The sequence below is a fragment of the Scyliorhinus torazame genome, chromosome 12 (assembly GCF_047496885.1).
Source record: "Scyliorhinus torazame isolate Kashiwa2021f chromosome 12, sScyTor2.1, whole genome shotgun sequence".
NCBI classification, from domain to species: Eukaryota; Metazoa; Chordata; class Chondrichthyes; order Carcharhiniformes; family Scyliorhinidae; genus Scyliorhinus; species Scyliorhinus torazame.
This window is the reverse complement of record NC_092718.1, coordinates 15,844,618-15,857,915: the sequence shown is the minus strand read 5'-3', so window position 1 is coordinate 15,857,915 and position 13,298 is coordinate 15,844,618. Positions and strand designations below refer to the sequence as shown.

General features: G+C 42.6%; 1 protein-coding gene across 18 annotated transcripts in view; it reads right to left on the bottom strand.

Moving 5' to 3' along the window:
• Window positions 1-13,298, bottom strand: part of map2k5 (mitogen-activated protein kinase kinase 5) — a 426,928-nt gene that overhangs the window by 310,660 nt on the left and 102,970 nt on the right. For all 18 annotated transcript variants that reach the window (XR_011933854.1, XM_072470457.1, XM_072470459.1 and 15 more), the window contains one exon: window positions 6,505-6,574. Coding sequence is in view for 17 of the 18 variants with exons in the window: in XM_072470457.1 (XP_072326558.1) it covers window positions 6,505-6,574 (70 nt within the window). In the remaining variant the exon portion in view is untranslated. The remainder of the gene's footprint in view (window positions 1-6,504; window positions 6,575-13,298) is intronic.

The following is a 13,298-nucleotide window of genomic DNA, read 5'->3' as shown; positions in this document are numbered from 1 at the left end:
CCGTACCAGCCGCCCCGAACAGGTGCCGGAATGTGGCGACTAGGGGCTTTTCACAGTAACTTCATTTGAAGCCTACTTGTGACAATAAGCAATTTTCATTTCATTTCAATACAAAATTTATAAGTATGAACTTATCCACTTTGGTAGCAAAAACAGAATTGCAGAGTATTATTTAAATGGCAATAGATTAAGAAATGTTGACTCCAAAGGGACTGGGTGGCCTTGTACACCAATCATTGAAAGCAAGCAGGCAGATACAGTAAGCAGGTAAGAAGGCCAATGGTATGTTGGCTTTCATTACAAGAGACCTTGAGTACAGGAGCAAGAATGTCTTGCTGCAGCTGCACAGGGCCTTGGTGAAACCACACCTGGGGTAGGGTGGGAAGTTTTGGTCTCCTTACTAAGAGATGATATACTTGTCATTCAGGGAGTACAGCGAAGGATCACCAGACTGATTCCTGGAATTGTCATACGAGGAGTGCTTGGCTCAGGTAGGCCTGTATTCACTGGAGTTTAGAAGAATGAGAGGGGTTCTCATTGAAATGTATAAAATTCTGACAGGACTTGACAGGGTGGAAGCAAGGATGGTGTTTCCTCAGGCTGGGGGTCGAGAACAAGGGGTCACAGTCTCAGGATATGGGGTAAGCCACTTAGAACTGAGATAAGGAGAAATTTATTCATTCAGAGGGTGATGAACCTGTAGAATTCCCTGCCACAGGATGCTGCGGGGGCCAAGTAACTGAATATATTTAAGAAGGAAATAGCTGGATTTCTAGACTCTAAATGCATCAATGGATGTGGGGAGAGTGAGGGAGTATGGCAAAGAGATAGAGGATTCGCCATATGCTGAATGGTGGAGCAGGCTTGAACGGCAGAGTGACCTACTCCTGCTCCTGGTTTCTGGGCTGGATTCTCTGCCCGCTGGATGCTCCGCTTTGCCGGCAGCCTGCGGGTTTCTCGACGGCGTAGGGCTGCCCCACAATGGGAAACCCCATTGAGCAGCCGGAGTAATGGAGGATCCCGCCGGCAGGGTGAAATAGAAATGTGGCGGGTGGGAGAATCCAGCCCTCTTGTGTTTCTAAGAAGGATATCTGGCCCATTCTACCTATCCTGGCATTCCTTAAGAGGCAATTCATTTACTGCCACTCCATCCACCCACCCTCTCATCATATCCCTGCACATTCCACCTCATCAGATATTTAGAAAAACGTAGAAAACGTCACAGCCTAGAATGCAGTCACTTTACCCATTGTGTCCGTACCTGCTGAAAAACAAGCCTCAGTCTAATTCCATTTTCCAGCACTTAGTCCTGGGCAGCACGGTAGCATTGTGGATAGCCACAATTGCTTCACAGCTCCAGGGTCCCAGGTTCGATTCCCCCTTGGGTCACTGTCTGTGCGGAGTCTGCACATCCTCCCCGTGTGTTCGTGCGTTTCCTCCGGGTGCGCGGTTTCCTCCCACAGTCAAAAGATGTGCAGGTTAGGTGGATTGGCCATGATAAATTGCCCTTAAGTGTCCAAAATTGCCCTTAGTGTTGGGTGGAGGTGTTGACCTTGGGTAGGGTGCTCTTTCCAAGAGCCGGTGCAGACTCGATGGGCCGAATGGCCTCCTTCTGCACTGTAAATTCTATGATGTTACGACATACCCAATCACTTTCGAGGTGCATATCCAATCACTTTTTAAGCAAGTCTCTAATCCCATCAATCATTTTAAATCTATGCCCTCTAGTCACTGACCTCTCGGCAAAGGCAGGGTTTTCAAAGTGCCGTTTGCGACCCGTGGGTGGGTCAAGGATGGGTGGCGGGAGGGCCACTGAACAATCGGTCACGACGGTCACGCGGCGGTCACGATCGCGGGAGAAACGCCCAGCAGCTGCTACTAGTATTTGAAATTAGACTGGCAGTCGCTGTAGCCTTTTAAATGAGAATTAAATGAGGTTGTGTGCAGTCTCCCGACCATAAGCAGCAGCAATGAGCAGGTCAGTGCGCCCTGCACGTACACTTGACATCATACGCATGTACAAGCTTTCGGCCCCAAATCACGGAGGAGAGCTTCTTCTATTTGCTAGCTGTTCGCAAGCAAGTCAAGAGGACAGTGGGGAGGGTAGGTTGGGTGGCATGGTAGCACAGTGGGTAGCACTGTTGCATCCCAGAACCAGGTTCGATTGCCGCTTGGGTCACTGTCTGTGCGGCATCTGCACATTCTCCTCGTGTGTATGTGGGTTTCCTCCTGGTGCTCCGGTTTCCTCCCACAAGTCCCGAAAGACGTGCTGTTAGGTGAATTCTCCCTCTGAGTACCCGAACAGGCTCCGGAATATGGCGATTAGGGGCTTTTCACAGTAACTTCATTGCAGTGTTAACGTAAGCCTACTTGTAACAATAATAAAGATATTTATACTTATTTAGATGGATCATTTTGTTACAAGAAAGAGGCGGCCAGAGACATAAAATAGGCAGTGTACCTACTGACCAGGATCTCACACCTGAATCTGCTGGAGCTGCTCAGGAGAGTCCACAGCAGGACAGAGCAGCGCTAGTGTTAGCTCCGTACAGACCTCCAGGGCCTCCGGTGAACAGCCTACAAAAAAGAAACTTAACTTGGGAACAAAGCAGCATACAGATAATTTCTTGAGGTATGGTTTTGTTAATTGTGCTGATGCAAATCGGAATGCAAAGCCCATGTGTGTTATATGTAGGGCGTACTGGTGAATGAGGAGAGTTTCATATTTTGAAAGAGAAGTGATGGGTGAAAAATTCCTTGAAGTTGAGACCTAAAGTCAGTTATCAACTTACAGCTTACTCCAGGGCGGCATGGTGGCGCAGTGGTTCACACTGCTGCCTCACGGTGCCAAGGACTCAGGTTTGATCCTGGTCCCGGGTCACTGACCTTGTGGAGTTTGCACATTCTCCTCGTGTGTGCTTGGGTCTCATCCCGACAACCCAAAAATGTGCAGGGTAGGTGGACTGGCCCCTAAATCGCCCCTTACGTGGGCACTTAAAAAATGTTTTTGTTTTTTTTAAACTTACAGCTGACTTCAAATGGAAAGGCAAAGCTGCTGTACCTGACCTGTGATAGCGCATTAAAATCAGGCTAAAAGCCCATGAGGCTGGCAGTATTCTGGAGTGGCATCTCCCAGGAGCATCCAGTGCTATTGCCCTTCACGATGCCCTACATGTGCGAAGTTGGATTTTCTGTTCTCAGAAAGATGAAGACAGCACAAAGGAACTGACTAAACTCTGCACCTGTTATGCGCATTGCCATCTCCTCCTGTGAATCTGATTGGAGTGAGATTATATTGACCAAACATTGAAGGTAGGTGGACATGGCGTGGGCCCCAAAGGTCAGCCGGCGTGGGCCCCAAAGGTCGGCCAGTAGGCAAAAGTGGGTCCAGGGGACAAAAGTTTGAAAAAAAACTGTTCTAAGGGATACTCTCAGAAAACCTCTGCTAAGGTTATTCTCACCCACTCTACCCAGGCCCTTCACAACCTTGCACACCTCAATCAAATCTCCTGAGCCTCCTCTTCTCCAAGGAAACAAACCTGCCTCTCCAACCCTACCTCACAGCTGCAATTTTACTGTCCTGGCAACATCCTCATAAATCCTCCCTCCAGTGAAATTTCATCCTTTCTGTAATAAGTTGACCAGAACTGCACACGGTACTCATTTGTGGCTTAACTAGTCTTTTATATAGTTCCAGCATAACCTCCCTGCTCTTGTATTCTATGCCTCAGCTAATAAAGGACAGTATTCCATATGCCTTCTTAAACACCTTCTATGCCTTCAAGGATCTGTAGACATGCCCTCCAAGGTCCCTCACTTCCTCTAAATGTCTCAGTATCCTCCTATCTATTGTGTATTCTTTTGCCTTGTTTGATTTTCAAAACATTTTGAAATATTTAATTTTCATCAAGACATTTGCTGATATTTAGTACCGTTATGTAAGCAGATCAATCAATAATGTCATAATGTCAACAAAATTGCCAATTTGAAAAGATGCATTTGGTCAAGTAACTACATGAATTTTAGTTACGGAGTCATTTAACCATTATTTTGAATAATAACTATCACTGTGTTCAATTGGAAAATAGCAGAATAATCCATTTAATTAACATGAAATTTAGAAGACTATTTATGGCTAAAGACACAAATTTAAAATGCAGATGGCTGCAACAAGGTAGCAATTAACAATTAAGGCATTTGGAAGAAGTTGGAAATCTCAACAGCTTGCAGAATTTGTTTAAGCCACCTGTATTCCAAGATTAAATTACCGTCTTCTTTTCATTTTCATCAAGATATTTAATACAGACAAATCCCGTTTTTACGGAATGGCTCGGGGCAAAGTTCATTCCATAAAAAAGAATTTTCCTTAAAATCAGTGTTATTCACCCTGGATGGGTTAGCAGCCACCAGCCTCACACTCTGGTACATGGACGGGGATAAATGGGCCAATTATATTCTAGCTGGGGAAATACGAGGCTGGGAAATTAACCGACCCCCATCTCTCCCTTAAGAAATACAAAAAAGAAAGTACCTTTAAAGGAGGAGGTTGGATCTAAGAACAAGACCGAGACTCAATGTCACTGGTTGTTGGAGCCGCGTCCTCCATATCTGGTGCCTCCCCGTCCCCGGGAATAGCCGTCTCCCCAAGAGTAATTCTACCGAGAGCCATGGCGTCCCTCGGTTTCGGCTTCAACACTTTTGAAAACCCGGAAGAGGCCAGGGATGCACTGGAGCCGATAAATGGTAAATCCCTGGACGGGTGGCACATTCGGGTGGACGACACAGAGGACACGTCGGGAGGAACCAGCTATGCCTCTCAGCAGAACAACTATCGGGGAGACGGTTATTCCTGGTGCCGGGGAGGCAGAAACTACGGAGGACACAGCTCCTACAATCAGTGATATGGAGTCCTTGTCTTGTTCCGAAATCCAACCTCCTCCCTTTCAGTTGCAGGTACTTCTTGTTTTACCGTTATGGGGAGCGATGGAGATGGATTAATTTCCCAGCCTTGCGTTTCCCCAGCTACATTATAATTAGCCAATTTGTCCCCATCTTTGTCTTTAACCACTCTCCTCTCAGAGATTTGTCTGCAATTGGAGAAAACTACCTTCAGGGATTCACCCCTGTTAAATGCAAAGGTGCTCCTTAAAAGTCCACTGTCCCTGCTTTCCTCCACAACGTATTGAACAGGGAAGTGTGTGTCAAAGTGATTTCACATGGTTGCGGGAACAGCCAGTGCCAAATGTCAGTTCACAACCAATCACTTTCATTCAATAAAACCGACATTTCCGGTCAAATGGTACTACATTAAAACAGGATTTGCCTGTATATACAATAATAGGCTTTTACTCAAATCCCTTCATACTGTATAACAGCAGAAAGCGTTTTACAAATGTTGTTCTTAGAACAGCTAATACCATAGCCGCAGTTTCACCTATCAAACCTTCTGGCTATTGTGGCAGTATATTAAAAATAAATTACTGAGCACCTCCTCCAATTATCGAGAAATATGAGAGTGATTCTATAGCAGCAAACTCATTGAGGAGTGTAGACAATGTGGAAATGAAATGGGCATTTAGAAAGGGCAGCAAGAAAAAGAATATAAATAATTCCCATGTTTTTATTATGAAAATACACTGTTGTTTTATTCTTCATTTGGTCCCTTTATTTGCTAGAAATTATCATGGTTGGTGCAGAGGATAAAACATACGAGTATGGATATGCCACATCCACCCTAGATGTTGGGTGGGATACTCTGGTCTTGTCCATGGCAGGACCTGTTGCAAGCAAGAATAGAAAATTTAGTGTTTCAGCCAAAGCTCCATTCATTTTCAGTGGGACCAGAAAATCCCAGCCGCAAAAGAGGACGGAAAATTTCCGCCATCATGTCCATGCAAGGATTAATAATTTGGCTTAATTATTAAAGAACACACTGGAGAGAGTGCAAAAGAGTGTACAAGAATGGTTCCAGGGATGAGAAACTTCAGTTATGACGATAGATTAGAGGCATTGGGACTGATCTCCTTAGAGAGGAGGCTAAGAGGAGATTTGATCGATGCTCAGGGCTGGACAGAATAGATAGGGTGAAACTGTTCCCATTCGCAAAGGGACCGAGAACGAGAGGGCATAGCTTTAAAGTGATTTGCAAAAGATGTAAATGTGATGTGAGAAAAACTTCTTCACACAGCGAGTGGTTTGCACTGCCTGGAAGTGATGTGGAGGCACGTTAAATCGAAGCATTCAAGAGAGTATCAGATGATTACTTGAACAGAAACAATATGTGGGGGCACAGGGAAAAGGCAAGGGGATGGCACGAAGCCATGATGCTCGTTTGGAGAGCCAGTGCAAACATGATGGGCCAGATGGCCTCCTCTCGCACCATAACAATGATGACATAATTGACAGGGAACAAAATAAACAGGGAAATAAAAATAAAAGATCCTGACTTATTGATGTCTTATTTTACTTACTCTGAACATACAGATGCAAAGTCAATCTTCTTACCTCGTGGATATATCTGCAAAGGTTCAATCATCACTCCATTAACTTGCTGCTCTGTCACAGTCGTATAATACTGCAAAAGAAAGCACACAATTGCAGTCACACTCACAATTAAATAAAATTGAATTATTTTGTCTATCAAACTTCAAAGAAGTATATTGAAATGATCATCTACCATTTTCCGATAGACAACTTAATAATGCATAAAATATTGCAAGGCATTTTACAGGGTTGGATGAAGGGTGGTGAAAGATAATTAATTGAATTTTAAAAACAAAAATAACCATGGTGGCAAACTTGGATCATTAAACCTGGAAACTTGGTCATGATGATGAATATCAAGAAGATTTTTAACGATGAAGAGAAGGGAGAAAGTGAATTCCTGACAATTGGGCCAAAGTGACCGAAGGCTCGACCAACAAAGCTGGTGCATAGGTTAGGCAAGATAGCAAAAAAGCCACGGCAAAAATGGTCAGAGGATTGAAGGATCCAGGACGATATATAAAGCTGAAGGGTCTTGCAGAGATAGGGGTGGACTGAGGCCATGGGATAATTTGAAGACAACAATACAAATTCAACCTGTTGGGATCCAGGGAACCAATACAGGTGGACATGCCTGGGTTTATAATTAGTTGCAGTAAAAAAAGATGATATGAACAGCTGAGCTAAAGCCAAGTTGGAAATTATGAAGAATGGAGGCCGGAGACTGGGAAGTCAACAAGGAGGGCAGTGGAGAAATCTCAAGTCAGGGCAAGAAAGTAATTGGTAAGGTTTCAGTGACAATGAGCGAGAGATAGGGGTAATCTTACAGAGGTGGGAATATGCCATCTTGATGGTGGATGGGACATTAAATTTTCACCTTAGCTGGAAGCAAAATATATTGCTACGGTTTTTCATGGTCCAGGTCAGCCTCAGTAAGTAGCTGCAGAGAGGAATGGGATGAGTGTCAGAGAAAGAGAGTTCATGGTGTGGGCCCAAATGTAATGGGATTTTTAATATTCAGTTGGAAACTTTAACTCATCCATGTCTTGATGTCATACAGGCACACTAACAACAGAGCTGATTCTGAGATCATGGAAAGTGGCGATGGGATAGAGCAGGATATCATATACATGCATATGGAAGCTGATCCAACTACTGATGATGTCACCATGCAGCAGCATGCAAATAAGAACCAAGTGGTGACTAGCATTGGAGGTGATCGTGTGGCAAATGGAAGAGATGCTGGGAATGTGGTGAGTGTTGGACCAGGAGTTGAATCATATGACTGCTCGATAAAACAGGACAATGTGTAGACCAGATCAAACATGGTACAGGGATGAAGAGGGATAATGCACCATGGTCATAGTCTCAGAGAATTTACATCTTACATTTGTGTAGGGTATTGTAAGTGCTGTGAGCAGGCACGAACTTAAACAATTTGTTGTTTTTAAATTGTATTTTGATGGTAGCAGGAAATAGATTGTCATAGTGGTTATCATAGAATTTACAAGTGCAGAAGGAGGCCATACAGCCCATTGAGTCTACACCGGCCCTTGAAAGAACAGTAACCCCACCTAACCTTTGGGGGCAATGTAGCATTCACAATTCACCTAACCTGCATATCTTTGGACTGTGGGAGGAAACCAGAACACCCGGAGGAAACCCACTCAGACACAGGAAGATAGTGCAAACTCCACTGAATGTCACCAGAGGCCGGAGTTGAACCCGGGTCACTGGAGCTGTGAGGCAGCAGTGCTAACCACTGTGCCACCGTTCTTCCCAACATATTTGAACATTTTAGAAAGAAAAGGGAGGTTGAGATGAAATCCGTAGCTGGAGTGATTGGATGGATTGTGGGTGTGTTTTTTGAGGAAGGATAATGCAAGTGATAAAAATAAAAATTATATTGGCTGAGTTAAGGGATCTATTAACAATATCAGTTAGCTTGGGGGGTCAGGAAACATGCCTTGCCACAACTAATATCTGATGAAGGTCATCAAACTAAAATATTAATGTCTTTTCTCTGCAATGTATTTCTAACATTTTAAGATTTCTAGAATTCTGCAGTTTACTCTTCTTAAAAGCAACAATGCTTCTGGCCAATTAAAAACAACCATTGTTGACCCAATTTGCCTATTGGCTACTTAATACACACTGTAATCTACATTTGAAAAATAATCGTGTCAAAATTGAATTCAACACACACTGATTTGTGGATCTACTTGTAAAACTTGATCTTACAAAATTTGGGGTAAGATGCACAACACTGCTATTTTCCAAGTTAAAACTAGATCAAATATCACAACAATAATACTAAAATGATAAAACAAAATTCAGGTTCTATTTTGCCTGGTTGAAAAATTCAATGATTTTGCATGCATGAATTATTAAATGAGCATTCTAACAATTCATATATTAATTTGAAATGTGGTTAAAATGAAATTTGTTAAGAGGTGCTACAATTAGGATCTGGGATATCAGGAGACATGCTTTGCCAGATACCTCCAATATCATTGCTGCTGACATTCAATGATGACTGAACAATGTTCAGCACCATTCGTGACTCCTCAGATACTGAAGCAGTCCAAATCCAAATGTAGCAAAACCTGGACGATATCCAGTCTTGGGCTGACAAGTAACATTCGCGCCACACAATTGCCTGGCAATGAGCATCCCCTACAAGAGAGAATCTAACCATCGTCTCTTGACATTACCATAGCTGAATCCCCCCCGCTCTTAACATCCTAGGGTTTACCATTGACCAGAAACTGAACAGACTGGTCATATGAATGCTATAGCTACAAGAGCAGGTCAGAAGCTCGGAATCCTGAGGCGAGTAACTCACCTCCTGATTCGCCAAAGCCTGTCCACCACCTACAAGACACAAGTCAGGAGTTTGATGGAATATTTTCCACTTTCCTGGATGAGTGTAGCTCCAACAACAGCCAAGAGATTTGACTCCATCCAGGACAAAACAGCCCTCTTAACTGGCATCCCTTCCACAAAGTCATTCCCTCCATCACAGACACACAATAGCAGCAGTGTGTATCATCTACAAAATGCACTGCAGGAATTCATCAAGGCTCCTTAAGCAGCACCGACCAAACCCACGACTGCTGCCATCTAGAAGTACAAGGGCAGCAGACACATGGAAGTTCTACCATCTGGAAGTTCCCCTCCAAAGCACTCATCATCCGGACTTGGAAATATATCACTGTTCCTTCACTGTCACTGGGTCAAAATCCTGGCGCTCCCGCCCGAACAGCACTATGGGTTTACCAACACCATATGGATTGCAGCAGTTCAAAAAGGAAGCTCACCACCACCTTCTCAAGGGCAATTGCGGAAGAGTAATAAATGCTGGCCTAGCCAGTGATGCCCACATCCTGTAAATTTATATTATATTATTATTATTATTATTATTATTATTATTATTAAATAATTTTTTTTTTTAACTAATAGAAAGTGAAAGAGCAGAGAGAGGGACTAATTGTACCTCTTTCAAAGAACCCACATAGGCACAATGGACTAAATTGCCTCCCTCTGTGCTGTAGGATTCTACCTGTTCCCAAAGGAACAGGTACAACAATGATTACAAATCAACAATCTATTTGAGGGTGTACAGATAGTTGTTTCTTCCTCTGGAGTTCTCTGCCCACAGCCTGGACCTTGGCAATTATTTATCAAACCACAGCAAAGTGTCATGATCTTAACTATGGGTATGTTGAGGAAGCAAGCCCCAAATCTACCTCGACCTGAACGAGGATTGAACCCCACACTGTTGGCATGGATCTGATCCACGCGCTAGCCATCGAGCTAGCAGCATCCCCACAGTTGGTTTATACACAGCATCTTGGGAGATGGGGAAATGGCAGCCCAGTAGTAATATCACTGGGCTAGTAATCCTGAGGCCGCAGATAATGCCTTGGGTATATAGGTTCAAATTCCAGCACGACAGCTAATGAAATTTAAATTCACTTAATTAATCTGGAATCATAAAGCTAGTCTCAGTAATGGTGACCATGAAACTATCGTCGATTGTTGTAAAGATCAATCTGGTTCACTAATGTTCTTTAAGGAAGGAAATCTGCCATCCTTGCCTGATCTGACCAACATGTGACTCCAGATCCATAGTAATGGGGTTGATTCTTAAATGCCCTCTGAAATAACCTAGCAAGCCACTCAGCTCAAGGGCATTTAGGGATGGGCAACAAATGCTGATCTTGCCAGCGATTCCCACATCCCATGAAATAAGCAAAAATAGAAGCTGCTTAGTCCTTGTGATCTGATCCAAGGGTTTCAAACAGCACAAACCACTTTGGTTTATACAAATCATGTGAACTTCAACATAATTCAAACAATTGTTAAAAAAAATTCAGAAATCATTTAAATAAATTTTATGCCAGTTTGTGCGCCAGTTGTCACTGATCATCACTCTGCTTTCCTGTTGTTGATAATGATGTTGTAAAATGAAGGACTAGCACTTATAATTCAATTAATTATTGTAAATTTCCTGAAAATTAATTTGCAGCTGATTATCAGGAAATTCTACAGCTGTCATACATTATAATGTAAACTTACTTATTCCCTAGCACAAGCACTGTGACTGCTTTGAAAATTTACCATATATAAATTATATGCAGCACAAATCATGTGCAGCACCACTTCCAGTATTCACTTATTAGTATTTCAGGAAATGTAACATGTGCTTATAGACATATGCAGGAGTTATTATACATTGATTTGGCCAAGTATTCGATAAAGTTAAACAAATTAGTTTCTTTCACTTTTTCGAAAGGTACGGAATCTTGATTGCAATATGGTTCTAGAGGCACAGGTTATCCAAAAGGTGACTACCCATTGTGAATAATCGCGATGTCAGCAGGCTATTTGAACGCAGGGGGCGCTACTGTCGACCCCAATCTTACTTTCACCTAACTTCAAAAGTCTAAGTTATCATTTTTAAGGGTTTTTTCTAATAAAGCTTAATGTAGCAACTATTTTACCATAATAGTTTATACAACTATCATGGTCACATATAGGAAACTTTAATTCCAAATGTCCCACTGCTGTCCCGAGACTTATTTAGCATGTTAGTACAGAAACACCATGGGGAAAATGTACACAAATCCAATATGCTTTAATTAAAACAATACAATTTATGCATGTTGCCCTTAATTGATCACCCCAAATTGCTCCCAACACCAAAGACAAACCCATAACTACAGCTACTTCACCCAAGCTCAAAATACTCTCTCCAGACATAATCAAAGTTTGGACGGATAACGTCTGCAATAGTATTACTGGCTGTTTTTCACAGTTCAAATGGGCATTGTCGAAAATGTTTTCATGCCCATATAAGACATTAGTGAATTTCTAATGACAATCATATAAAAAAATAATAATTTGCAGCAATTCACTTATTCCCGCTTATTTACAAGATAGGTATGAAGTTAAACAATTAAGAAAGACTATCTAATGGGGTAACAGCCCCTTTAATTCAATCATAATTATTATTTTAAGATTCGGTTTGGACAGCACCAAATACCAAATATTCTGATGGAGACAGGTTTCATGGCAATTGTCAGAATGCAACTATAAAAGATAATGGGAAAGGTGCATTAAAATAACTCCAAATTTTATTTCACTGGAGGAAGATGGACCTTCAGGCAACAATGAACAGCAAGCTGTATAGTTATGAAGATCATGGACAAAAGTGATCATTGTTTTACTTCATGCCAAATCACTGACAACACTGATGTACCCTTATTAATTATAACCATTAGAAAGCTTTGCTCTTTAAATGTAAGCAGCAAGGATTTTTTTAAAAAATGACTTTAATTCTCAGTAAATGTGCTTTAGCAGTACTGACTATGGACAGATTTTTTTTTTATTTGAGGGAAAATTCCATTTCTTTTGTCTTCATTCTCCAGGGTCACAGTATTTGTGGCTGACTTACTCTACTAATGTTATATTCAGTAAGATGGCGGTGGTGCACAAGAATAGCACAGGAATAACTCGGTCTCTGTTGGGAAGTACTGAGCCACTTCTGAAAAAATTGATAACTCAGTAGCAGAGAGAGAATATAACCTGTGTCACACTATGCTGAGTTAATGACTTAACACAGTCAACAGCAGAAATCACTGAGTGTCTTTAAGACAGAGATAGAATAAGGGGATCAGGGGTTATGGGGAGAAGGCAAGAGAATGGGGATGAGAAAATATCAGTCATGATTAAATGGCGGAGCAGACTCAATGGGCCGAGTGGCCTAATTCTGCTCCTATGTCTTATGGTCTTAAAAGCAATTTTCAGAGAATTTACATATTACGGTGCAGAAGGAGGCCATTCGGCCCATCGAGTCTGCATCGGCTCTTGGAAAGAGCACCCCACCCAAGGTCAACACCTCCACCCTATCCCTATCCCCTTAACCCAGTAACCCCACCCAACACTAAGGGCAATTTTGGACACTAAGGGCAATTTATCATGGCCAATCCACCTAACCTGCACATCTTTGGACTGTGGGAGGAAACCGGAGCACCCGGAGGAAACCCACGCACACACGGGGAGGATGTGCAGACTCCGCACAGACAGTGACCCAAGCCGGAATCGAACCTGGGACCCTGGAGCTGTGAAGCAATTGTGCTATCCACAATGCTACCGTGCTGCCCGATCACAGGTCACAATTTTTGTTAACTTTTTAAAAGATCATTTTCAGAATGAGGACACTGTCCAACAATTGGTGGTATTTATTGTCCATTCCTAGGTACCCTGATGGCTGCATGGCAGCACAGTGGTTAGCACTGCTGCCTCACAGC